This window comes from Thunnus albacares, chromosome 5, assembly GCF_914725855.1.
Source record: "Thunnus albacares chromosome 5, fThuAlb1.1, whole genome shotgun sequence".
NCBI lineage: Eukaryota > Metazoa > Chordata > Actinopteri > Scombriformes > Scombridae > Thunnus > Thunnus albacares.
The window spans coordinates 12,257,621-12,284,504 of NC_058110.1; the positions used below are offsets into that span (position 1 = coordinate 12,257,621).

Consider the following 26,884-nt stretch of genomic DNA (forward strand, 5'->3'; position numbering starts at 1 on the left):
GTTGAATGTGGTAAAACAGTTTGGTTTGATGATGATTCAGCCATGCACTTACATGTAAGGGGTGGACAAAATAAACACCTTACCTAGTAATACAACAGCCCTGCAGTAAATACACATTGTGTTAAACACATAATATACAGTTTTGTAGACAGTAACTGTAGATAACTGTTTTTACACAGCTACAAAGATGAGTCACATGAGCAATGCAGATTATATTTTGTAAATAGATAACATTTCACCTCAATACACACAGTCTATCTGCCAGTTTTGTGATGTGTTGTCCAATATAAAATATAGACTGTATATAAAGATGTTTTATATATTGTTATAATATTATATGTGTTATATTAATATATGTTGATTTATATACAATCTATGGTACCAATAGGTCGGTATCTTTATTTTATCTTTTAACTATCTTTTATTTTAATACCACTCCCATCCGCAGGGTGGCAGTCATGCCCTCACACACCAGTGAGATGATCAGCAGCTCAACATGCTCTGTTAATCATAAAACCGTATTTACGGTTGGAAACTGACCGTGGATCAGTTATCAGCTGGTATCCACCGCCGTGATTAGCTGGTGGGGGAACTGAAGCCGACCTCAGATCAGCTGTCAGGCGTCCACACAAGCTCTCGGAGGACTTCACCGGCGACCGACCGCCAGATTAAAAAGATGTAGGTAACGTTACAGTGAGGTGGAAACAACCGAAAATGTACATTTGTGTCCGGTAATGAAAAGTGAACCTAGTTGATTTGAGCGTGTCTACTAATGTCACTGCGGCGTGTCCACTTTTATTGCTGAAAATAAGCAAATGAGCTAGCTAGCATGCCGTGTGGACTCCTGTCACTTGTGTAGTTTTACCTTACATGGAAGCCAAAAAGGGAGGAGGGCAAATGTGGTTTTACAAAGTGGATATTGACGGTTATCTGCTGGTTTTACGTACTGAAGCAGTCGTAACATGTCTTAGAGGAGAGTTGGGCGTCTTTTCGTCGTGAATACAAGTTACAAACTACAAATAAGAAGACGTTTTGATGTCACAACAGTCGATAGTAGCGCACACATCTAATTACCGCTACGGGTTTGTTAGTGTGAAAAGTGCAACAAGCTCCAGAGAAACTTAAATCCCATGTTTGAGGCTACAAGATCTGTTTATTTCGGTATATTACAGTTGACTGGAAATGTGTGGCTTTGTCTTCCTCACTTTTTTTTATATAAAAGTACAGTGCCATTATGTCACTGCCTTGCTAATCAATAGTTTGTTTGCTTACTCAAAAGTTATACTTGCTTTATTTATTATGCCTACAAGATTACGTTAACAGATAGAGAGAAAGGATTTGTTGGTTCTAGAGAAAGAGTGATAAAAGAGCTTCCGTCTGTAGACATATACATATATACATATGCACATAAAATAAAATTAGGCAAAAAATACTCAACGGTTCCGTCTAAGATTGAATATGGATGAGATAGCTGTGTGTTGTCGTACACAGACAATAAATTTAGGATGATTTATTTACACGAATACCTGCAAGTAAATGTGTCGTACTGCGCAAGTGCGGAATTGATATGACTACAAAACGTTACTGTTTCTGAATGAAATGTTTTAATTGCAGTAGATGCTGTCGCCGCCTTGAAAGAAAAGTACAACATGTCTCCTCGAAGGAAATTAGATTTGCTTACGGCTCAGTAAAAAAATACACTGTGTTGAAAGTATATTGCGCCACAGGGCGGGAGGAAGGGGACAATTCTCTTGTTCATTGAATCTTTGGAGTGTCTAATACGCATGCGTTATGATTTTGGCCTATAATTGAAAATTAACGGTGAAAACATCTAATATCCTCGCTTCATTGAAGTGTCATCCATATAAATATTTTTTAAAATCGAAAATACATAGTTTTTTCAATTTCCAAAACAGTATAACGTTATTCTAAAAGTAGAGGCGTGGCTTTGGTCGCCATGTTCCCATGATGCATTGTGTACATGTTGCAATTACGGTATTTGCAGAACTATTTACATTTACAACTCTCCAAACCATTTGTGTAGGATTATTGCACAGTGCAATATTCAATATATACTCATGTACGTATTGATTGAAAATGTGTAATGTTAAAGCGAGTACCCACGAACCGTAACAGAGGAGCGTAAGCCGGAGAATGGCTACCGGCATTTAGTCATTTTTCAGTCAGTACACTCTTGATTCTCTTCAGATCGTATAAATCTTTCGCCTTTTACTAAAGATTTCCGTGGAGAGGATCAATAAGAGTTTCACCCAATTTTTTGATGCCCTGCTTCATTGCGGGGCTTTCCGATATGTTTAAAGAAATGAATTATTGATTATTTTATCTTATAGTTTGCATATTAGCGAGTATTTAAGTAATGCGAAGATTTTTAGATTTAGTACAATAGTGGTGACGTAATTGCAATATCTTACAATTATGTCTGCTGTGCCAAACATGAATAATAGTAATACTAACACTAATAAACGCCACTTTTATAGCACAATTAGTACAGGAAATTCAGCCAAGATTGCTTTAGTATAAAGAAATGACATGTATGTCCAAACAATATATCGGAGAGGCAGGGAACTAGAAACTTGGAATAGCTACTATATATAACCGAGTCCTCAAGATCCTCAGTTCATTAAGCTGTAAAGTGTTCAGGCTCCGTTTGTGTGATAGTTTGTGGACATGGAGCGGAGGGGGATAACTCTCTTGTACATTTAATCTTTGTCACGTGTTTAACGCGATTTGAGCCCATACATGGAAAAAAATAACAATGAAAACACCTAATATCCTCGACTCGTTTAAGTGTTATCTAATTACATCGTTTTTTAAACAAAAATACATATATTTGCAGTTTCTAAACAACATAACCTTAATCTAAAAGTAGAGGTGTGGTTTTGGTTGCCATATTCCCATAATGCACCGTGTACATGTATCTGCTAAACTGTTTATACTCATAGCTCTCCTAAATCTTAGTGGTGGGATTACTGCACAGTGTAAACACGTAATATATCTGATGTACATATTAATTTGAATGGTGTCATGCTAAACGAGTATCCACGAACCGTAGCAGAGGAGGGTAAGGCAGAGAAGAGGATCCGGTGCTCACGCTTAACGGAGTTATCTAACACGTTTCTCAACAGGATGGAGAAAACAATCACAACAACAACAACATAAGCAAGCAACAGACAGGAAGCCTCAGGGTTTTCCTGTAATTTTTGGATGCCCTGCCACTAGTGCGGGGCTTCCTGATATGTAACGGAATAAAATGATATCTTTAGCATTATCAAAGTTTCATGAGTGTTGAGTCACAGTGCTGTTTATTGCATGTTACGTAGATGTTAAAATAATATCTACAATTAGGTTTACCTAAGTGGACTAGCATGTCCAAACAATATATTGGAGAGGTCTGAAGCTAGAAATTTGCTTTATTTTAATTAATCAATCTCCAAGATCCTCAGTTCATACAACTGTAAAGTGTAAAGGCTCCGTTTGTGTCATGGTCTTTAAAGTATCTTTAAGCGAAAGGCGGAGCGGAAGGGGATAACTCTCTTGTATGTTTAATCTTTGTGACGTGTTTCACGCGCAGACGTACAATTTGAGCCCATAAATTGAAAATAATGGTGAAAAACATCTATTATCTTCGCCTCGTTAGAGTGTCATCTAAGTACGATTTTTTTTAAATTGAAAAGTTTTTTTCCTCTCGTTTTTTTTTTTTTTTTTTGTGCTCTCGTGCGCCGCCCCATAGTATGGTGTGGCGTCAAGCAGCGATCCGCAGCCGGGGGTCCATGGTCCACGGAAACCCGCGTCCATGAGGCGCCTCTGATTAGAAGTTCGAGTCTTAACTAATGTTTGGATGCCCTGCTTTTAATGTGGGGCCTCCGGACATGTTGAAGGATTATACAGTAAACCAACGTATAAATAAAAAGTGCATGATTATTTACTCAAGGTGATATTAAATAAACTGTAAAGTAATTGTTTGGAGGATGTGTCATGATTGATGTTTAAATACACATTCTTCTTATATTAATTGACTGGATCACGTCACTCACATATATACAAAACAAAAAGCTGCGTGCAAAACTGTATTCAAGTAATCAATGTCACATTCACAGTGACTATTAAACCTTTGATTCTATGTTTATTGTTTGTTTTTTAATCAGAAAAGCTTAAAAATATGTAATGGATCGTTGAAAATACCACATTTAAACCATAAAATCCTGTAAAAGGTAACTGTGAAGCTAAATGTTTGCACAACAAGGCCAGCAGAGGAGGAAAGACCCAAACAAGACATATATTAACTTTGAAAACACCACAATATTGAATAAAATTTTGCAATCTGCTGAATGATGTTAAAAAAAAGTGACATTTTTATTTGCAAAAGTATTTTTTCTTGCTGGCCTCAGAACAATGTGAGGGAGTAAATGCCTTGCTCAAGAGCTCATGGCTGACTGAACACTCAATTTTAGAGAATGAGGATCTCCAAATATTGATCTTTACCAATATTTCTTTGCAATACAGCATATAATAAATGCCCTACATGCTATTTTTAAAAAAAGGTGTTATTTCCTGCTTTTAAGGCCAAATTTAGATGTAACCAATATCCTGTGTCTGAAGTGCCATATAACTGTGGTCATCTTCTTTAAGAAAAGCAGTACATGCTGTCATCTTGTTCATTGTCTGTGTAATTATCAGCTCACTGCAAGTTTCCTGTTTCATCTTCCAAACATCCCTTTTCTTCTTCTTCTTCTTCTTCTTCTTCTTCTTCTTGTGTAAAATTGCGTTTAGTCAGTTCTTAGCTGTTTGAGAGTCAGGTGTTTGCCTTCAGCTTTTCTCTCACGGTGAGTTAGTTTTTTATACATTTTTAAAAATATATCTTAATAATAATAATAATGATATTAATTGCAGACACTTTGGGTCACTGCAAATCTTTGAAAAAAATATTTCATATTTGCATCGTTTCTTCATAAACATGATCGGGCGCTGTGAAAACAGTCAGCCACTCCTCAGTGTTGACAGCTTTTTAAATTAACTCTGTATTTCTGCCTCTTTAAAGATCATTTTAAAGTCTAGTAAAGAGCATGTGAACTGAAAATCATCCTCGCAACAGTGTTGTTGGCCTTAGAAATGTATGATAGCATCAGCTGTCACACAAACACGGCTATCTTCAACCATCTGTTGACTCACTCTGAGTTTCAAATCGCCAACATTTGACATTATGGTCTAATAATATGATGTGACAGGAGAATATGAAGCTGCTGCTTGAATCCTTCAGATTTTACACTTATGAGGATTGTTTTCATGTACTAAAACTGTTAAAATAGGCAGCAATTCTAAACCAACACGCAGAGACAGAAACCAGTATACTTGTATTGCATGTGAAATATATCTTCACTTCATTGCAGCTCAGCCTTGTTTAGAAATTGTGTGGTAAGATGTGTTAAGGAGCTAAAGCTTCCCCATTCAGACTGATGCCACGAAGAGCATTATACAACAGTACAAGACGCCACAATAACTCTACAAAGATCTGTTGGAGACATCAGGTTGTACTTAAACTATGTCAATGTAAATGTTGTAAATCAACCAAATGGACTAAATACATGGTTTCTTCAGTTAAGATCACTTTAAATGATTATTTAAAAGTTTTAAGTCAGTTACCAGTATTTCAGACTCACTGCTCATGTATTAGATGGGTGTCTTTTACACCATCACAGGTCATTTTTCATCTGAAAGTTCCTAGAAACAACACTAGTTAACAGTAAAGAGACGCTGTAGGTGCACATTAATGAATCAGCACATGCACACACACACATACACACTGTCACACACACGCACATCATTTTATTTAACCAGGAAGTCTGTTGAGATACATTATCTCTTTTACTGGGGAGATCTGGCTAAAATGACAGTGTAAAAATAGGTCTCACAAAGTTACAATTAAAAAACATGATATAACAATCATCCGGCGCACCAAAACAGGATCTGGGAAATACGAGTGTGATAATAGTTGACATCTGAAACACACAAGGGTAATGTGTTTTTAAAGTACTCATCAATTCACTTGCCAAATAATTGATAAGAAAGTCATACAGGAAGTCCTCAGAAAGCCGTGACTAGAAGGTTGCTTGATAGTCACACTGGAACTACATGAACATGATTGACCCTGTGTTCACCAAAAGTGTCCTTGAGCAAGGTGCATAACTCCCATCAGTCTACTTAGAAACAGGAGAGGGAGACAGTAAAGGTTACAGTGAAAATGTGAAGTGTAGATTAGGAGGAGATCAACACTCTAGTTTTATCCTCCTGCATGTGTCTCCTCTTACAGCGGTGCTGAGCTTACAGTAGGAACTATCAGAAAGATTCAACATCTGATCCAAGTGTGTATTCTGCTGTAGAGAGAACGAGAGTCTCGTTTATCTGGTTACCGTTAGATTTGATCGAGAATATCTGGTCTGTACGGTGGCACTGAGGTGCGAGACACAACAACAAAGACCAAAAACTCAATATCACTTTAGAAAGCATATAACAAATCAGAATACACAGCAACAATTCAAAAAACACACAAACACAGCAGAAAACACAACATTTTTCAAAATAACAACAAAGCCGTAATATGAAATTTCTGGGGGGTTTTGTTGTGTTTTGCACCTCAGGGCCACCGTACATCGTACTTTGAGTGCATCTTTGATCACTTAGACCTGTTTGCTCAAACTACGTGCTGTGTTATGTAATAAGACTAAACACAGAATTGAGGAACTGCATGCTGAAGACATTTTCTAACACTTCTAACACCTTGAGCCATAGGACTTGAACGAAGACTGATTTGAGTTAAACCCTGATCACCACAGGTCTGAACCCATAACATCCAAAGAGGAGACGGGAGACGGACTGAACGTTGACCTGCGTCCCATCTCAACATCAGACTGTCAGACACAACACGCTGAGAGAGTCTGTGAGATCTTAACGGTGGATGGAGAAGTGACAGAGAAGCTACACACAGACTCTGAACAGCCAGAGAAGATCCGTGTGGTTCCGATCCACCGCCGTCCCGACCTGCTGGTTCCCTGCGCAGACCTGGTCAACTCCGAGTGGCAGAGGAGCCAGGCAGCCCGCGTTCACTCCCTGCAGAAGTCATGCGCGGAGTTCCCCGTCTGCCTGGTTCTCCTGCAGGGCCACAGAGAGACAGAGCGGCTGCTCGGGCACGTCCGGCTGTCCCGGGTCGTAGGTCACAGCGGCAGCCTGTTTGTCGAGTCAGTGGTTGTGTCCAAGGCAGAGCGGGGGAAGGGCTACGGCCGGACTCTGATGGAGGAGACTGAGCGCTACGCCAAAAGCCGAGGCTTCAAGCGCTTGTGCCTGACCACCCACGATAAGCAGCACTTCTACGCCCACATCGGCTATGTGCTGTCGACGCCGGTGCAGAACGCAGGCTCCATGACAGCGTTCGTTCCCATGGAGATGCTTCTGAGGTTCTCCAGAATGCCGAGTGAAGACGCCCAGAAACAAACACGAACAGAGACAGATGCTCAAGTACATAAAGGGAACAGAGACTCAGGAGGGGTTTGTGTTGTAGGGTCACCTCCACCTACTAGTTTACCTCCTCCACCACCACCTCCGCTTCCTTCTATTCCTCCTCCTCCTCCTCCTCCTCCTTCATCCATCCCTCCACCTCCTACCTCTATCCCTCCTCCTCCTCCTCCTCCATCATCCATCCCTCCTCCTCCTCCTTCATCCATCCCTCCACCTCCTCCTTCCATCCCTCCTCCTCCTCCTCCTCAGTCTGCAGGGCAGCCGGTGGTTCAGACTCTCACTGAAACTCCCTACAGAGACGCCAAGGGAGTTGCCATCTATTGGATGCACAAAGACATCTGAAGAACACACACTCAGACACTAACAGGAATGCAAACATACAAACACACACATCATTATCGGTCTCTCAGAGATACGGTTTAACGAAGGAACGACTTCAGAGACAGAAATGTGTTAATAAACCAAAGAAACACAGAAAAGAAGTTTGCATTTACACATTCATTCATTCATACATTTAAACACACTCATGCACAGTCTGAAGGCTTATATCTTTTACTGACACACAGTAAGTGATCACAGGTTCATGCATGAAGACACAAATATAGAAACACAATCCACCAGTGTACAACTAGAGATATCATACAGCTCTCAAACACAGCTCATTGTTTAAAACCTCAGTATTTATTAATGAACTTTGTTTGAGATTTGACTTCAGCAGATGGTTTTAATGAAAATTACAATGTTATATTTTACAACCTTTTATTTTCATAATCTGGCATTTTATCTGATATTTTTGAAATGAAGAAGGTTAATTGTCAGATTATCTGCTGCTTGGATTATGATAAAAGGCAATTTGGGTACATTCAACTTTTTTTTTTTTTTTTTCACTTCCAAAGAACTGATTTAGATACAACATGTTTACAACACTTAAGCAATTGTGAATGGTTCGAGGTGGGATTGTGACAAGGATGTCACAGGTTTGAATTTATAGGGGTTTGATCTCTTTGCTGTATAAACTGGAGCTCAAGTGAAAGAAATCAATCATTGGTTTAGTAAGTTTCACTGGGAGGAGACAAAAAAAACTCACAAAATTTGTTTTGGAACCCAAGTAAGCAAACAGGTAAATTAGAAAATATCACAAAAGATCAATCAATAATCAAAGAATACCCACCAACTTTTTGCTCTCTGCAAAGGGAATTTTGAAAACATGAGTTTGGCTCCACCAAACAAGCCAACAGGTGAATTACTGTATATGTACTGTAAATCTAGTCATTATCTGCTGCTACTTTTGAGTTATGTGACATTGTGATGATGTGCCTTTATGAACTGAAGCCTTATTCATGTTTTAAAGATCTGTTAATGTTGATTAAACTGATGAAAATCTTATATCTGTTGTTTCAATGATGGAAAATTATGGAAATAAAGAGAATTTATTGAAATATTTGGTTGATTTGTGTTTATTTTGCCATTTTATTACCTGTCTGGAGATAAATCATCAAATAAAAGCTTAGAAGGTGTTAAAATGACCTCAGTGTCCAAACAACTAATTAATGGCTTTTTTTAATTGTTATAACTGTGTGTGTTGAATTTCTTACTGTAGTTGCAGGAAAGTTCCTTGTGAATAAATCTCACCGGCCTGTTTCTCTCTCCTGTCAGGAAGGACACGTCAGTGGATGAGCAGCCATGGTGCTGTCTCACCTCCCTCTCCCCTCCGTCTTCCTCCTCTTCCTCTCTCCCCTCCCCTGCGCCTCCTCGTCACAAACCTCCACCCGTGGACACACCCTGCCTGCCGTGGCCGCAGCAGGTCCAGTCCTGCAGGACCGGCCTTTTGTTGTGGTGTGGAACATGCCCACGTCGCACTGTCTGGAACGATACAACGTCAACCTGGACCTGAGAGATTTCGATATAGTGGCGAACCGACAGCAGAGCTTCCAGGGACAGGTGATTGATCTCAGTCCAGTATTATCAATGGGATTAATACCTCACTGATCATCATTGACATAGATTCACTGTGCTAAGGATTAAAATAATATATGTAGGCAAATATATAATACATTTCCAGTAAACTTTTAGAAAATTGATCATGGATTTAGGAGGTCTCAGGTCTAAAACTGCCAGAACGTTGTGCCGGTGCCCTCAAATGGGATCATTTTCATGCTAATATATTTTGAGGTTCATAATTAAAAATCTTGAGTTTCACTTGAAACAATCTGTTCAGTTTTGACAATCATTGTTCCAACATTCCTGTAAAGCTGCGCTGATTAATTTCCTGGTCATTTGGGTTGCAGAGAGGACATATTTTTGTCTTATAAAGTTGTTATGGCTAATGTGTTGACATTCATTTGGAGTTTTCTTTCTGTCCACATGACAAATGTAAGTCAAATAATCACTTTGACCTTTGGTTTGGTCTCCATCAACTCCAGGGAAAAATATTTGTCTCTTGCGCTGCTAGATTTGAGTAAATGTGCTGTAAAAACAAAACAACAAGTTAAAAGTGGCTTAAAAAAAAGTATGGTGATATTTCTCACGTGGATAAATGTTCAAACCTTTCAGAAAATGACTATCTTCTACCGGGACCACCTGGGGAAATACCCGTACCTCTCTCGAGACGGCAACAAGGTGAACGGTGGAATCCCGCAGCTCAGTGACCTCGCCGCTCACCTTTCCCTTGCAGAGACACAGATATCTGGCATTCTGCTGCCAGACTTCGCCGGTTTAGCTGTCATCGACTGGGAAGAGTGGCGGCCAGTGTGGGAGAGAAACTTCGGAACCAAGATGGAGTACAGAAGACTGTCCAAGCTGCTGGTGAGACAGGAGAGTCCGGATTTGTCAGACGAGGCCGTGACGTTATTGGCGAGGCAGAAGTTTGAGGAGAGCGCGCGGAAGTTCATGGAGGAGACGATGCGGGCAATGGTCGGAGATCGTCCTCAGGGACTTTGGGGGTTTTATGGTTTTCCAGTCTGCGCCAATAAGAATAAGAGAAAGACAGGTAGGACTAACTTTAACTGTATGTAAAGATTTCTTTTTTGACCCAGAAAGGTTTTTCAGGCAGATTATATAATTCTTTCAACATTGCTGTAATGAGATGATGCAAGTACTTTGTTATAAATCACTGATTAACTGTCATTGAAAAGTACAAAAACTTTACTAGCTATTTAATCTTAAAGTCAGGTGTTACTGATGATAAAAAACTGACCTGTGTTGTTCTTGTTTTACGTGTATGATCAGATAAAAGCTACACAGGTCGTTGCCACAAGGGGACCAGAGAGCAGAATAATCGTCTGTCCTGGCTCTGGAGTCAGTCCACTGCTCTCTATCCCAGCATATACCTGCCACAGCGGCTAGCAGGATCCATGGACGCAGCTCTGATGGTCAGGTAAGGAGAGCTAAGAAACATGAAGATATGTTCACTCACATCAAGCTGCCTCAGTCATAAAAACATCTCACATGGACGTCTTTGAAATCCAACTTTATTTATCTCTTAATCATCTCCAGTTGAGCTAAATTTTGAGCAGGCAGGTCATTACTGACGGACATTTCTGTCTACTGCACTCAGACACAGGCTGCTGGAGGCTTTGAGGGTTGCATCTCTTTGGCGCCGTGGCAACCACGCCACACCTGTCCTTCCCTACGCTAGGCTAGCATTCACACGCTCTCTCAACTTTCTTAATAAGGTAGGATGTAAAGCTGCTCATAAACACATACAAACACAGACCACATTATTAGCAACTTAACAGAGTGTGTGTGTGTGTGTGTGTGTGTGTGTGTGTGTATATATGTGCAGACAGACCTGATGCACACATTGGGAGAGAGTGCGTCACTGGGAGCTGCTGGAGTGGTGTTATGGGGAGATATGAAATTTGCCAAATCCAAGGTATGTTGTGTATGAGAAGGTTATTTGTGTGTGTGTGTGTGTGTGTGTGTGTGTGTGTGTAACCCTCTCTTTCTCTTGCCAGCATCAGTGCGGCCTTCTCAGAGACTACATTCGCACTGTCTTGGGTCCCTTCATCTGGGCACTGAGGTCTGACACCCAGCGCTGTTGCATCATGCGTTGCCATGGCAACGGGCGCTGTGCCAGGCGAGACCCCAGCTCCGGTCACATGCTCTCTTCACCTTCGGCTATCACTTCCAATCCTAATGACGTCAACTTCCTCCCTGACTCCTCCAGTGACAAAGCTTTTCAGGACCACTTCCTGTGTCAGTGCTACCCGGGCTGGACCGGACCAGAGTGTCAGGAGAAGACCAACGACGAGAACAGAGAGAGAGATGTGTAACCCAAACCTCTCTGTTAAGATGCCGTCAGCCGTTGCTCAGATCTTTGGCTGAAATTCAGATCAATTTTTTCTCGTTAAATTTTAAATTTTGATTTAAATGATATGAGGTGTAAAAGTTCTTGGTTAAACTATTCATTGATTTTAATTATTTTATGACTTTGACAAAGAGTACGGTCTTGACCTGCTCTATGTGAAAAGTGCCTTGAGATGACTTTTGTTGTGATATGGCGCTATATAAATAAAAATTGATTGAATTGATTGAAACTCCAGCACTCAGCGGCAGCAACTCATTTACATTTCTTAATTTCTTTCTCTCTACTTACTGTTACTTTTTACATTTTCTGAGCTGCATTCATCACAAGAAGATCTTGAACGACAGTGAATAAAATCTTTTTGCAGCAGGAAACAAAATAAATTTGAACGGCTGGCCTAGGGACGTAAAATCTGGGTGAAAATCAAATCTAATCAAACATATTTGCTTCTTTTAAGAAATGAGTAAACACAAAATGATGAGTCTTATGTAAAAAGTATGACATAATTACACACAGTTCACGAACCATTGAAATGTTTTGAAAATAATTATATAATTTGTTATCTAATGCTAATATTGGGAGATAAATTCTTCAACTTTTGCTTATGTAACCTTTTCTTTTTGTTTTTTTGTTTTTAAACACAAGAATACAAAACTGTCTTGTTTGTGTTATTGCATTTAATGATTAGAGATCAGAGTCGGTTGGCTGACTTTATATCAGCCAAACTTATCTTTACTGGCTGTTGTTCCACATGCTACTTTTTCTGTTACGCACAATGTTCAATAAATGACACTTACACTTCCTCACACAAAATAACAACATGAAAAGTAAACAGCCTTTCCATTTTTAAAGATATTGTCTCATTTGAACACATTTTGTATGACAGAATGGCAACGTTTTACCTTGCAGAGACTTATATTAACTTTTAGTCAGTTAATATTTTGTGCAATAATAATGTTTTTTGCTAAAAACATTAAATGTGTATTATGCAGTGTAATGCTTTGAGAATACAATAGTAAAATAATTCATTTAATTCGACCAGTCACACCGCTTTTAATAACAGCACCAACACAAAACAACAACAATATGTGAGCTCATTCAAAAGTCTTTCTCCTTGTTACCAGGACGGAGGAAAGGGAAAACATTTTCAGAAACCTCCCATTTCTTTTGTTACATGGTTCAATTGACATTCACATACACAAACAATTTTCATCTTAAAGGAAAAATCCACCATAAAACACACTTTTCTGCACTTTAAACCCTCTCATGTCCAGTATTTAAAGTGTATCTGCGTGCATATTTAGTTTTCTGTGCCTCCTTCCTCATGTCGCTCCTCTCATGGCTGTCAGGTTGTGTCTCAGTGTCTGCAGTTCTTGGATCAGCAGTGACAGCTCTGTGGCTGCGGCCTCTTTCTCTCTTACTGCGTCGGTCAGCATCCGCAGTGCACCGCCCTGCTGGACTGGAGGAGCAACAGATATAAAGGAATACTGTCAATTTGTCCATCCTGGGTTACACAAAGCAAGATACTGCAAGATTCAGATATTTTAAAAAGTCTTATGATTACATCATATAGCTTGAAGTGGAAATTATCGTGGATAATTGCCAATAAGATGACAAATGCGAATAAAGCTGGGGAAAATTGGGCAAGAAATACAAAATGACTGGGAATTATCAGATGGAACAAATAAAATCAAATTGATATCTCACCTAAAAAGTAGAAGATGAGTAAGACTGTTAGCAGAAGCAAAGTGATGATAGCGCAGCCCATGGCGTAGGCACGTGATGAACTCGGTGTCAACATATCCTGGAGACGGCTCTGCCATTTGCCGCTGACTGGATGCCCTCTTTGATTGACAGCTGTCATGTCACATGTGTAAAGGTTTCCATTTGGGGAGGGTGTGTAAGCCGGGCGAGGGGGCCTCATGCCTGAAATCATATACCGAGAGGTCAGTCAGTGTCAGTGTGTACCTTTGTGTCTCTGTTTGAGGTGTGTGTATGTTAAGGGTGTGCCCAAATACAAATATGTTATTCGGCAAAGCACAAATAGTGGGTTTTTAATGGCTATTTGTTTCATACAAATATTTTAAAAATTATCTGTTTTTGGGAAGAAATAAAAAACCATATCAAATACCAGCACGCAGACGGGGATTCACATCCACCTGCTACATGACGCACATTTCCTTATTTGGACATCACTCCTGGAGTTGGGGGTGTTACCCAGAGATAAAGCTGAGCTACTGACACACACAAAGTGCTCCCAAGGGACTCTCCATAACCTGTTGTTCCCCTTCTCCTTTCCACAAAGTTAAGTTGTAAAAAATAGGCAATAAATGAAACTGTAAAGCAATAAGCGCCTTTGAAGTTCTTCCCTACACGTTATATTGTGTGCTGTCTCTGTGTTATGGGTGTATAAATAGGTAGAGATCTGTCTGCAATGAGGTGATGAGTGAAGTTTTAGCTCAGTAGTCAGTGCAGTCGTCTATGATCTGGGAGACTCCAGTTCAAGACCAGGTGTGGGGACCTCCTTCTTAAGGTAGTTTATTCATGAACACTTATTGTAACACTTTAATTTTCTAAAATTAAAAGCATAATGAAAACAAAACAGGATTTTTAAGCCTTTTTCCACTTTTATTCAAATACAAATACAAATAATTTTGCTGCCTCAACAAATACAGATACAAATACAAATACAGGCCTCTCTGCACATTCCTAGTGTATGTGTGTTTACCTGTGTGGCTGCGTTTGGTGCGTGTATGTGTGTACCTTTGTGGCTGTGTGTGTATGTGTGTACCTTTGTGGCTGTGTTCAAGGTGTGTCCGGTGGAGGTCATTGATGGAGTCTACAGAATGGAGCTCTATCTCAGTGAGATCTCTTTCACTGACCCTGTAGGATTGAGGGCTGGCCTGGGAAGGAGGCCTCGACATCTCGCCTTATCTTGGGAGAAAATTCAGGATGACCAGATGTAGAGACAGTCAGATGGTGTAAGATAGTACTACTATATCTACTCAACATCTCTTTTCCAGTGAACATATCTGGAAGGTGTATAATCTCCCTGAAGCTGTGCCGTGCAACCAGGCTGGTCTGTGATTGAACGGATACCATGAAAGGCAATGTACTATGAATGGATGTACAAAAAATAAACCTTTTTCACAGCAGACATTTTGACATGTCACATAATGAAAAGCACAGGTGTAGATAATGAAATTAATGATGCTTCAGTTTCAGGGTCCTGGTATTGTGCATGCTAGCTCACTGTCACACTGCCGTGGCTTACTGGAACACTTGAGTACAACGGAGCCATTGTTAAGGTTATTAGTCACACCTGTGCTTTTCCTGCTATGACAAGTCAAAATGTCTGCTGTGAAAAAGGCATATTTACAGCCACAATTAGTTTCTCAACAAGATGGAATTGGGCTCTGAATAATCCACATGACTAAATATGATTGGCAAGTTTATGACTAGAAGGTCAGCAATCCATAATAACACGAGTGTATCTCTTATATAATGTTAATCACATTAGTTTTCATTTGCATTTGTAGCCACTCCGAGGCGGAGATGCAAAGTAAAGGGAAAGATTGAGTGAGTTGATTTATCAAGAGCTGGTAGCTTTTCATGATGTGTTGATAGTGCACAGTCAGACCTGTGAAAATCACTTTATGGTTAAGTAATACATATAATACTGTGGCAGTAAATGCAGAGGTATGCGCCTGTGGTCATTTGTCTGCCTCACATTAGTAAATAATATCGATATGGCATTGGCTTTTACACTGCATTAGCTGTATTAGCTAGTTCTATTGGATCTTAGTTTCAATCTAAATCTCAAATATCAAGTAAGTAAATGATAGTGATGAAGACATATGTGTTGCCTCAGAAAGCAGAAGAGATGATAGAAAAACAGGGAAGGATTTAGTAGATATCCTGTAGTTAAAATAGGTCGACGTGTAAGGATGTATCATTTTAGAGGTTTAGAAAACAGATCAACAGGCTTTCTATCTGAAGACAAAACAAACAGGTCATATAAATAGATGATTCATTAGGGCTATACTTAGGGCTGGTTGTGAAACCCGTAAAGGCACAATGCTGCTGAAATTTGAATAAGGGGCCAAAGGACACAACAGACTTTTATCTAATGACTGACTGACTAACTGAATGAATGAATGGATGATTAACTCGTCTACCTGATTAACAGACCACACTGAGGCCAACTTACCCTCTATCACCATTAACAAGAGCTGTGTTGATTCGTATCTGTGCGTCTGCTTGTTTGTTCTTGTCAGTCACTCTTCTTGTTCACCCGGTCTACTCACACACAGACGACCAGTTGCCAAAACATGTGTGTGCACCGACGGGAGCAGCAAAAAGTCATATTAAATGTCCACACAAGTTATCCAGGAACCATCCAGTGACAAAGGTAATCCAACCAAACTCAAAGTAAATCCCAAGAATGAATAAATGATTCCAGTAAAATCCGTGATGTATGAAAACAAAAGGGAACCTCCGGATCCTTGTGTGTGTGCGTGTGTGTATGTGTGTGTGTGTCACTGAACAACTGTAGGACACCCCAGTGCCACCCTTTTCTACTGTATATGTGTTCCCATTTAGCCCACCCCAGCTGCCCTGTGAGAGAGGTAGAGAGAGCAAGAAACATGGAGAGAGAGGATGTCTTCTCAAGCCCACTACCCCCTCCAAACAGGCTTACGTACATGCCCAACCCCGCAGGCCCCCCAAGGCCTAAAATAGCAGTAGAGGCATGGGTTTATTATTAGATTCTCAGACCAAAGGATGACTCAGTGATCTGGGGCGAGGGCATGATGGGGTACAAGTACTCACATGCACAAATATCAATGTGGTCAAGTGGTCATATCTGACCAAAAACACCACTTAAACTTTCAGGTAGTGGAAAATCCTTTTCTGAATAACGGACAGAAGAGATTAAATGTTTGGAGGATTTCTGTAGAATGTGAATAAGATAAGAGCAACTGACAAAATCCAACAATCACGCATATAATTTCCAATTTATTAAGTTAGAGTTTGCAAATGAAAAACATAGAACGCGCATTATTGAGAGTTATGGTCTGACACTTTGTGCTTTAATATTAAACATGGATGCTGGCATTAAGATCTGCATGCACATTACAGCATTAAGTCACCATCAAATGTGCTGTTTTCCAAATAATTAAAGTAACAGTATTTTTTAATCTCATAAATATGGTGTATGAGGATCTAAGGGATAGACAATTTAACACCCTCCATGATGTTTCCTATCACTCTTCATTTTTGAATAAGGTAATTTGTTATTTCCCAGTTGTTTTGCCCTGTTGACCCACTGGGAGCCACTGCCTATAAAGGGAGAAAAACACTAACAAACAGTCGAGTGTAGCGTAGCTGAGCCAGTCTGCCAAGTTTTTGCATCTTTCAATTATATCACATCCTTTAAAAACAATCACATAAAACTATAATGCATTCACCACATTGCTAAATGTCCTATTAAGGACTTCTGTGACATGGATAATTAGGATTTATGGTCCCATTATTTGGTGCTTTATCTGGGAATATGTGGTCCAGACTCTCCTGGTTGACCCTTCATAAGCCACATGACTTAAATAAACTTAAAATATCCCTCTGTATTACACTGGCAGTACAAAACCAACACACAGAGCACAAAGTCTATAATAATACTTTCAATAGACAACCTATAAACTGTCATTATTGTGGGAGCCTCATTAAGAGAGTCCAGCTTCCTATGATTCTTTGTAGATGCATAATCAATACAATCTGTGATCAGCCGATATGCCTTATAGCCTATTATGACTCCAGAGCTGGGACAACATGCCTAAAATCAACCCCTGTTTCTTTAATATCTGAGGTGTTTGATATGATGAAGCATGAATCATTGCATCAACAATGAACTCCTGCAGGGCAAACCGACCAATCAACTACATCCCCCACAAGTCTTTGCTCCTTCCTCCAATCGCTGCCGCTTCATGTGTTTTTGCCAGGAGAGCAGAAATTCCAGAGTTTGGAGTCCAAAGAGTTGAGTAACGCAGAGGAAGTGTTACCCGTCAGGACCACCGAGTGTGTGTGTGAGACTTCAGCGGGGGTTCAGGTGGCAGGATGTGGGCTCGGTTGCTGGTTGGGGTCGGGGGTTCGGGGCTCAGGTTGCGGGCTTCCAGGGGCGGTTTGCTGCGGGTCGCTGGTGCTGGATGTGCGGGGAAGAAGCAGCAGCAGCAGCAGCAGAGACACGCTTCAAGTGCAGAGGTAAGTAGACCATGAAGTAAAGGCTGCACCTCTACAAGTTACTCAGCGTGCTTTTGTGTTACGTTTGGTTTAAGCAGCTAAATCACAGTTTTCAGACTGGAAGATGATGAAAACACTACCTGTGGTGCAAAGTGTTGCATTTTTCAACCACCTCACCCTTGAAGTTTTCACCTGTCATCACCAGAATATTAAAAAAAAAAAGAATACCTGTGGCCCTCTGTGTTGATATTATCATACTCAATGGTGTTTGCTTTCCTAAGATATTACCGTATATGTATGTATATATATTCTTTGTATTCTTTTATATGGTGTATTAATTGTTCTTTTGGAAAGGTTGTTTTGGCACTCATGTTTGAACTTCACTCCAGAAAACCTCAGATTAAATAAGTGGCTCTATCAGTGTTACAGCATGTTAAAATACATGAGAGTGTGTGAGAGCAGCAGTCAGCTCATGCAGACATAATGTACATCTGTCCCAGTAGACCATCATCACCCTCCCTCTGCCTGCCTCACTTCACTGAGCCGCACAAGATGATTTTATTAAAACCACGAGTGACTGATTCTTCAGTACTGCTGTCTCACACTCTGCTAACGAGATTTATTCATTCAGATCTTCATTCACTTTTACCACTAATATAGCAGGCATGAGTAGCGTGACTCAAAATGTATAGTTTCTGCAAATTATTAAGCTTCTAAGATAAAGGTTTTATTTTTGGGATTTATCTTTTAGTGTTGCACAAAGCAAAATGAGTAAAAAGAGTAAAGTCCTGACCGCGTGTCTCTAATCTGTTCATGAAGTGTGTGGGCGTGTGTGCAACAGTAGTACAACACTAACCTCTCCTCTGTTCATTCAAATTAACAGCTGACTTTGGACTTGTACAGTTTTGTAAAAAGCAATTGAGTCTTATGTAAAGTACAGACACACTCGTTCCCATGATGCACTGCGGCTGCACTGATAAACCCCCCTCACTGGCTAGTTCAAAGGTCAGAAGTTGGGGCCGAATGAACACAACAGACCCGTCGTTCTGACATTTAATCGTTTGACAAATCAGACTATAAACTGAGCTGTATGAACAGAAATGTGGTATTATGTTAATATTTGATCACATTTTGGGGGGAAATCTGCTTGTTATAAAATAGTTTTTTAGAAACAGTTTTTGATTTGTTGTTATTACATATATTAACATGAATGAATGTTTAAAAATCCAAATTTTTGCACCTTTTTAAGATGCATATATCAACAACCACTTCATAACTATTCAAATTGCAAAATAAAGTAAGTTATTGATCGTTCAACTGTAGTTCTTCCTATTATTTTGTACATTTAGGGCTGAGTGATATGGACAAAATCGATATCACAATATTTTTGACCAAATACCTGCTTTCACAAAATATTTACACAATGAGATTTTTGATAAATAATCATCAGTAATGTGGATAGAATGACTAAGTGGGTAAAGACAACAATTAGGCCATATCACAATATTACGATATCCAGTATCTAAGATGATATCTAGTCTCATATCAGGATATTGATATAATATTGATATATTGCCCAACCCTACACTCATTATAGTGTTTCATTTCCCCCAGGCTGCCTTGAAGAGGACTCCGCTGTTTGACTTCCACAGGGAGCATGGGGGAAAGATGGTGGAGTTTGCGGGCTGGAGTATGCCCGTCCAGTACAAAGACAGTCACATCGCCTCACACATGCACACCAGAGAGCACAGCTCCATCTTCGATGTCAGCCACATGCTGCAGGTGAGACTAGTATTAACATACACATGCAAACAGATACATACACACATTAACACAGGTAAGGAAATATACATACAAACTTATATATGATGTAAATAGACACACGTCATCATAGTGTAACATAGTACTTTGTCAAATGACAGGGATCATTTTTCTTTATCCACAACCCAGCCAACCAAAAAAAAATGCTGTTGCTATATTTGATTATATCTTTTTTGCTTTTTTACCCATCAGACCAAAGTCCATGGCAAAGACAGAGTGAAGTTCATGGAGTCTCTAGTGGTTGCGGATATTGCAGAACTCAAGGACAACCAGGTGAGATGAAGTTTTGTTTCAAGTTAAACCTGCATTAACTGATTTTTGGCCACTTGGGGGCAGCGGAAACAAGCTGAAAACATTATAACTTTTTAAGTTGATATAGCAAACTTGTTGGCAAACAATTCAATCATTTAGAGTTGTGTTTCATGCCACCTGAGGAATTTAAGTCCAATATTCTCTCCCCCTTTAGCTCTGAATTTGGTTTCCACAAACTCCTGAGGGAAATATTTTGCTCTTCAGCTGCTAAATGCTCAATTTTCTTCACAAGTTAGTTGCTGTCTGTCAATTGGTGCTGGGCAGGTAACATACAGCAGGGTTTTAGGGGTTTTCTTTTACTAAAAACAGATCCCTGTTGGGTCTGAAATGGACACTGATGAGAGCGGTGAGACTGAGCCAAAACAGTAAAGTTGCAGGCAGGAAAAACCGAAACAATCAGCTGCAAGGTGCTGGTAGAGAAAGCCTTGTAGAGATGAGGGGAATTTCAGAGTTTGGTGACAATTCACTGTGGGTTCATCACTACGAGCAACATCGTAGTCAAGTGATCTAGTGTTAAAGCAATAGTTTAACATTTCGGAAAATACGCTTATTAGTGTATTGGAAAAATGAGCCCTACAATGACATCACTTAAGACACATTTTATTGCCGAGTGTGAACAGAACCACAGTGTAACGTAACATGCTAACATGAAGCATCAGAGTTGGAGCAACTCGACCAACTGGACAGTGTTCCAGTATAAGAAATAAATTCACCTTCCACTCATCTCTCCCTGCTCCATCACCCTTCAGGGTACGTTGACCCTCTTCACCAATGAGAAAGGAGGGATTATTGACGACCTGATAGTGACAAAGACGGACCAGGGCTACCTCTACGTCGTCTCCAACGCTGGCTGCGCTGACAAGGACTCTGCTAATATGAAGGTGAATTAAGACAGAGAGTGTGTGTAGACAGACAGGTGAGAGTCAGGTAGACTGACAGAAAGTGTCTGACATATGTGTGTGTGTTTTGCCTGTAGGCCAGACTGGCAGAGTGCAAAGCAGCAGGTTTTGATGTGGATATTGAGTTCCTTGATGAAGCACTGATTGCTCTGCAAGGTAAAATATTTTATGGGGCTTCTTCCATTCCTCCTTCCTTCCCTGCACTGATTCTTTGTAGTTTTATTTCTTTCTTTTGTAACTGAATCCTTTGTTGATAGTCTATTTGAGCTCCTCTACATAGGACCATGTCCATGTCTTAGTGTCATTGAATAATTAATCAGCTGTGTGTTGTCAGGTCCGTCCATGTCTCGGGTGCTCCAGGAGGGGCTGAAGGAGGACCTCAGTAAGCTGACCTTCATGACCTCCACCCTGGCCACTGTGTTTGGTGTTCCTGGCTGCAGGGTCACCCGCTGTGGATACACCGGAGAGGACGGGGTGGAGGTAATCATTTCTCTCTCTTTATCTTCCTACCTCCACTTTTTTGCTTTTTTTTTCTTTTTACATCGACCTTGAGCAAAGATTTATAATGTTGATATATTACTTGTGTCTGATTACTAGATGTCAGTTATTGTGTCTGTCATAACAATAATTGGGCCGCAGCCATGGAAAATGCAAATGTCTAATTGGTGGGCAGGTATCTTAAATGGAGTGTAACAATGAGGAGGTGCCCTGATATAGAATTTGATGAACTTCTTCACTTTTGCCTTTGTAATGTATATCAGGACACATTGTTGTGTATTATTACTAACTTACATAGTGGACAAACAATTTAAGTGTTTGTAGAGTGTCATCACATCATTTCCTCATTTTGTGTCCCTTTGGTCATTCATAAGATTCATCTGTTTATGTCTATGACATTAAACAGAAGTTTAAAGATGCTGAGTGTTACCTTGTATCTCATAGTTAACCTGACATTTGACACGTTGGGCCTCATGCAAGAGCATTTTGGTATTTTTGTCCTAAAACTCTCTGACTTTTTTCTGTGAGGTTTGCTCATACGAGTGTTTCAAGTCGGAACAAACTCTCTAAACTGCCCAAACTTGTCATAAATCGCTCGTTTCAGCCTGATGAACGCCACCTGTTCATGAGTGGGTTCTTTTTCGTGAGATGTGATTACTGGCATAATCCACGTCCCTAATACTGCCATATAAGGTTCTGCTCTGTTTGTTGGCGAGTTTCATTTACAAAAAGTTCCCAAAGAGTAAACACACTGTGTATCTTTGAGATCAGTAGACAAAAACATAACAAATTTAGGAGCGTCAGTAGGAGAGCCAAAACAATTAGGAAACAGCTGTGAACGACGTGTCATCCGAGCAGCTCTGCTCTGTGGCAGAAATAAAATGAGAATGCTTTGACGTGAAGTTAGATGCTAAAAAACAAAAGCAAAGCAAAAAGCTCCGTGTTGGGAGGTGGTCAAGGGATGTGACAGTCACAGAGATGTGAGAGGAGAATATTATAGTCTACAGGTGATGTCACACTGTCGGCTGCAACAAAACATGCGAGAGAGGTTTCCTGCATCTACTGAAATATAGAAGTTGCTGCACCAAAATATGCCAATAAAAAATCATAAAATCTAAAAAAAAAACTCTCAGTAAAATGTCAGGAACCTGCTGACTAATTCCAGATTGATAGTTTACTGCATGGATTTATCCTTTTTCACTCTCCCACTGCCCACTCTGCTGGACCTCTGTAGAAAACAGGATGAATGTGGGTTGGCTGGTGGGAGTTTGCTTCTCTTTTATCAGGATTTTTTTTCATACACATACATTTGTCTTGCCTTTACTCTTTCCTTCAGTGCTGAGACTCACTTGACTCACTCTGTGTTTTTACCCCACAAACTTATAGAATTTAGCAAAAATAAGTTTTTGATTTCAAGTGTATCTTTAAATGCTGAAGTGATGAAATCAGCATCCTCAACATCCTCAGCAAATATCTAAAAAAACAGAGTGACTTTACACTGTCATTACTTGTTTCCATAGAGTGTTTTAATTTCAACATTAATGAGTTAAAATCTGCTGTTTCCAGTTCATAGTTGGATGGAGACTCAGCTCTACAGTCTGTCTGTGTGTCTGTCCCAGATCTCTGTACCTCAGTCCAGAGTGGTGGAGCTGACGGAGAAGCTGCTGGGTAACAGCGAGGTGAAACTGGCCGGTCTGGGGTCCAGAGACAGTCTGCGGCTAGAGGCAGGGCTTTGTCTCTATGGCAACGACATTGATGAGACCACCACGCCTGTGGAGGCCACCTTAGTCTGGACCATAGGTGATGTTTTAGTATGAATTACTTAATATTTAATGAATAGTTTTTTTCTTCACAGAAGGCTGTTGTGGAATGGGTAAATTGACACAGCTGATTAATTTTCTCCCTTTGGACCTGACAAATAAAAAAATATACAAGAATAGAAGATAATTCAGTACCAGCTACATATTAGTCATTGTATAGTTCTAAGTGCAAACCTTGAGAAGATCTCTCTTATAAGGACTTTGTTGGGGTGAAGCACAAGCAGATTCAGTTCATCAGCTACTCTTTATTAGTTTCTGAAACAATTACATCTTCGTATCTTGCACTTTTATCTAAACTCATTCATCAAGCCCACAGCTGTCCACTCAGAGTAGTTTAGCCTTGAATGTACACTTCGCTCTGACAATCCTGGTGTATGAACTCCATCGCTTTGTTTTTTCACACGCAGGAAAGCGTCGGCGTCAGACCAAGGATTTCCCTGGTGCTGACATCATCATACCTCAGATCAAAGCCAAAACAGCCAGGAAGAGAGTTGGTCTGGTGTCAACCGGTCCCCCCGTCAGACAACACACACCCATACTCAGCCCCGACGGAAAGGTCATAGGTCAGCAAGCAAACACAGTGGTTGTATTTCAATTAACAACATGGCAACATCATGGCAAGAAAATAATCAATGTTAGGGAAAAAGTGAATGAAATTAACAGTATGTTTCTCCATAAAAGAAGTATAAACCTAAGATTAAGGATTTTTTTATTTTATAAAATCTCTAAATATATATAAACAGTACCAGTCCAAACTTTTGACTGGCACTGTATATTTTTATGGTTTAATGTATTCATAACTTACACTGAGGCAGCTGTCGAAGCCAAACTAAAATAACCTGAAGCACCACCACTGACCTAAAAATATTTTATGTCTAAAGCTTTTTGCTTTTTATGATTACCATACCTACACCTACCATTAGGGGTCACTAAAGTCAGACATTTTCAAATCCTGCACACTTTGGCTTTAACATATAGAATTTAATTAAATGTTCAGTTTAGTTTGACATCATACATAATGTTACCATGTCAATGGGTTATCACATTATCTTGGATGCATGAGCCATGTTATGATATATATTAGTTTTGAAAATAATCCTTATGATTTCAAGCATATTGTCAGTCCTAGCATTTAGTGACTAAATGACTAAATGACCAAATGTAATGTGTAAGCAAGTTAAAAGTAAACAGGATCAACAGGTCAGTCTGCTGCTCAGGAAGTAGATCTCAAACACAGAATAGGTCCAACTTAATATTTCCACCAAAAAGGTTTAATTCTGCATCTTAAGAGAGTTTGAAGGTTGTCTGCTAGATATTACCCTTGAAAGACTTATTCTTTGCTGTTTTATTCAGGTGAGGTGACCAGCGGCTGCCCCTCTCCCTGTCTGAAGAAGAACGTTGCCATGGGTTACGTGGACGCCGCATTTGCTAAGAATGGAACAGCCATCCAGGTTGAAGTCCGGAAAAAAGCAGTGCCCGCCACCGTCAGCAAGATGCCCTTCGTCCCCACCAACTACTATTCTGGATAGGAGGGACACACATGCAAACACTTCTACACACACACACACAAACACACACACATACACACATACATACACTAACACTGGACCATTCCTCCACTTTGTCCCACATTCACCAGTGCAGCCCACTTCAGAACACCAGTTTAACTAACTGTAGACTGAAACGTCTTTACAGATGAGTCCTCTGAGAGAAGAAAAACCCAAATTATAAACTGGAAGACTTACAATGTATAGTGTCGTATTATTTACCGACAGGTCACTCTACATACAGTTAGTTTTCTACCTTATGTGTTGAAGAGGTTGCACATGTGGACAGATGTGTGATGAATTGTGAGCAATTTATACCTGAGATACATAAAATACATTACAAACAGTATTGTTGAGTCAGAATATGTAAGTATGACTATAGTAGGGGCCTTGATGCTTTGCCAACATTGTTCATAGACCAAGTTGTGTTTTTTCTTTTTCCTCTTTTATAAGTGAACATCAGATTAAACTGAATCAAAATGACTGAAATTAGCCGTCACTTACAGCACTAGAACAAAAACAGTGAGGCTATAGATCCACTAAAAACTATTTTTTAATTTACTTATTCTTATAGAATATAAGTTTTATTAATGAGTTGTGATAACATTTCAGTCTGTCACTGCTGGACCAAAACAATATGATTCCAAATGGTACTTTTGATGTTAAATCACAACATGTCTACATTTTTGTTTTTTAAGGTTTTTTTTAAATACTGCAGAGCCAAATTTTCATCACTAATATTGTTAGTTGTAAACAGCTGGATTAAGGGTATTTTAACAAGACCAGCACATAATCCTTCCAACACAAAATCCCTACCCAAAATGTGCTAGTTATCACAAGTATACCAGTTTGTGGAATTGGTATTTTTGTGGTAATTAACTATTTTCTCAGTAAGTTGTTTGGAGAGATTGTGAGAGCGCTCTGGTTTTCTTTGTTGAGATGGTCAGTAATATGATCTCCACATCAGATAAAACCTGAGCAGATTGTTTTTCAGACTGTTCATAACATAGTCATATCTTGAACTTCAAAGAGGTACATTCACTACACTACATGACTTTACACTACATGTGGTAAAATGATAGACTTGAAAAGATGTTAATTGTCATTATGTGTATTCTGTGTGGCTACTAATGAAATGTAATTTTTTTTATTTAACTAGGACCTTTCTTTTGACTTTTTGTGGAGCTCTGAATGTCTTATTTTATCAAAAAAATAACAAAATACTTAATATTTAAAATCATACTACTGATTTATAAGTTTGCCAGCTCTGACTTGAAGCCCTGTGTGAGTGTGGATTTAATATTTCACTGAAAGTTCATGTAAACATTTTGAATAACATTTTTCATTTGATTAGAAAATATCTTCTCTTTAATAAAGACAATTTGCTTTTCATTTGCCCATGACTCATTTATTTTGCTATTGAAATGTCAAGTCCGTTTTATTTGTATAGCCCAATATCACAAATCACAACTTTGCCTCAGGGGGCAATACAACATCTCTGTCCTTAGACGCTCAATTCAAAAAAGAACTTTAACAGGGGGAAAAAATGGAAGAAACCTCTAGAAGAGCAACAGAGGAGGGATCTCTCTCCCAGGACGGACAGACATGCAATAGAAAACAGAAATGGACATTGATATGAGGGGGGGGGGGGGGGGGGGGAACATGGCCACATGGGGAAAAAAGACAAAAAAGTCTAAATTATGTATTTTCTCCCTCTAAATTGAGAGGATTTTTTTCCAATATTAAAATTGTGGCACACGTGGCTTTAGGAAGAACAGTCTGTTTAAAAATACAGTATTAGAAAATATGTTTTTAACGCTTAAAATTGGGACTTTAATGTCAGTATTCTGATTTATATTTCAAAATATTCTGAGGACTCACATATTTTTCAACAGTCTTAGGGTTTTGTTTCAT

General features: G+C 39.6%; 4 protein-coding genes and 1 non-coding gene across 9 annotated transcripts; 4 read left to right on the top strand and 1 right to left on the bottom strand.

The window, feature by feature from the left end:
• The first annotated feature begins 521 nt into the window (after nt 1-521).
• hyal3 (hyaluronidase 3) lies at nt 522-12,008 on the top strand. 4 transcript variants are annotated; one of them, XM_044352546.1, is made up of 7 exons: nt 522-678; nt 9,187-9,471; nt 10,205-10,519; nt 10,759-10,906; nt 11,087-11,204; nt 11,315-11,404; nt 11,487-12,008. In XM_044352546.1, exons 2-7 carry the CDS (start codon nt 9,204-9,206, stop codon nt 11,802-11,804), a joined length of 1,257 nt encoding a protein of 418 aa, XP_044208481.1. In that variant the 5' UTR covers nt 522-678; nt 9,187-9,203; the 3' UTR covers nt 11,805-12,008. The 4 variants fall into 4 exon arrangements, with proteins under 4 accessions (XP_044208481.1, XP_044208479.1, XP_044208482.1 ...); XM_044352544.1 differs by having other exon boundaries at nt 523-678; nt 10,084-10,519; XM_044352547.1 differs by lacking the exon at nt 522-678 and adding an exon at nt 1,817-4,844.
• LOC122983243 lies at nt 2,189-2,304 on the top strand. Its single transcript, XR_006403634.1, has one exon. It is a non-coding gene; the product is annotated as a U5 spliceosomal RNA (small nuclear RNA).
• Nucleotides 6,157-7,872, top strand: LOC122982263 (N-alpha-acetyltransferase 80). The gene is made up of 4 exons (XM_044351449.1): nt 6,157-6,196; nt 6,329-6,344; nt 6,852-7,530; nt 7,780-7,872. Exons 1-4 carry the CDS (start codon nt 6,157-6,159, stop codon nt 7,870-7,872), a joined length of 828 nt encoding a protein of 275 aa, XP_044207384.1.
• A 485-nt stretch (nt 12,009-12,493) lies between the features above and the next one.
• On the bottom strand, nt 12,494-16,476 carry si:dkey-20d21.12 (uncharacterized protein LOC556245 homolog). Of its 2 annotated transcripts, XM_044352548.1 has the most exons (4): nt 16,047-16,473; nt 14,628-14,770; nt 13,544-13,762; nt 12,494-13,295 (listed from the first exon to the last, which is right to left on the bottom strand). In XM_044352548.1, exons 2-4 carry the CDS (start codon nt 14,758-14,760, stop codon nt 13,159-13,161), a joined length of 489 nt encoding a protein of 162 aa, XP_044208483.1. In that variant the 5' UTR covers nt 14,761-14,770; nt 16,047-16,473; the 3' UTR covers nt 12,494-13,158. The 2 variants fall into 2 exon arrangements, with proteins under 2 accessions (XP_044208483.1, XP_044208484.1); XM_044352549.1 differs by lacking the exon at nt 14,628-14,770 and having other exon boundaries at nt 16,047-16,476.
• A 1,325-nt stretch (nt 16,477-17,801) lies between these two features.
• On the top strand, nt 17,802-26,362 carry amt (aminomethyltransferase). Its single transcript, XM_044352865.1, has 9 exons — nt 17,802-18,094; nt 19,688-19,855; nt 20,087-20,167; nt 20,956-21,087; nt 21,183-21,261; nt 21,440-21,585; nt 23,223-23,403; nt 23,831-23,986; nt 24,777-26,362. Exons 1-9 carry the CDS (start codon nt 17,951-17,953, stop codon nt 24,950-24,952), a joined length of 1,263 nt encoding a protein of 420 aa, XP_044208800.1. The 5' UTR covers nt 17,802-17,950; the 3' UTR covers nt 24,953-26,362.
• The last annotated feature ends 522 nt before the right edge of the window (nt 26,363-26,884 follow it).

Bases quoted from the DNA above. Each gene is read 5' to 3' on its own strand.
- hyal3 (XM_044352544.1), top strand. From the start codon at position 9,214: ATGGTGCTGTCTCACCTCCCTCTCCCCTCCGTCTTCCTCCTCTTCCTC. The intron at 10,907-11,086 runs GTAAGGAGAGCT...TACTGCACTCAG, and splicing joins GACGCAGCTCTGATGGTCAG to ACACAGGCTGCTGGAGGCTT. The intron at 11,205-11,314 runs GTAGGATGTAAA...ATATATGTGCAG, and splicing joins CTCTCAACTTTCTTAATAAG to ACAGACCTGATGCACACATT.
- amt (XM_044352865.1), top strand. From the start codon at position 17,951: ATGTGGGCTCGGTTGCTGGTTGGGGTCGGGGGTTCGGGGCTCAGGTTG. The intron at 21,262-21,439 runs GTAAAATATTTT...GTGTGTTGTCAG, and splicing joins AGCACTGATTGCTCTGCAAG to GTCCGTCCATGTCTCGGGTG. The intron at 23,404-23,830 runs GTGATGTTTTAG...TTTCACACGCAG, and splicing joins CACCTTAGTCTGGACCATAG to GAAAGCGTCGGCGTCAGACC.
- LOC122982263 (XM_044351449.1), top strand. From the start codon at position 6,157: ATGATTGACCCTGTGTTCACCAAAAGTGTCCTTGAGCAAG. The intron at 7,531-7,779 runs GTACATAAAGGG...CCTCCTCCTCAG, and splicing joins GAACAGAGACAGATGCTCAA to TCTGCAGGGCAGCCGGTGGT.
- si:dkey-20d21.12 (XM_044352548.1), bottom strand. From the start codon at position 14,760: ATGTCGAGGCCTCCTTCCCAGGCCAGCCCTCAATCCTACAGGGTCAGT. The intron at 13,763-14,627 runs GTACACACATAC...ATATGATTTCAG, and splicing joins CCTTGAACACAGCCACAAAG to GCATGAGGCCCCCTCGCCCG. The intron at 13,296-13,543 runs GTGAGATATCAA...TTGCTCCTCCAG, and splicing joins ACTCATCTTCTACTTTTTAG to TCCAGCAGGGCGGTGCACTG.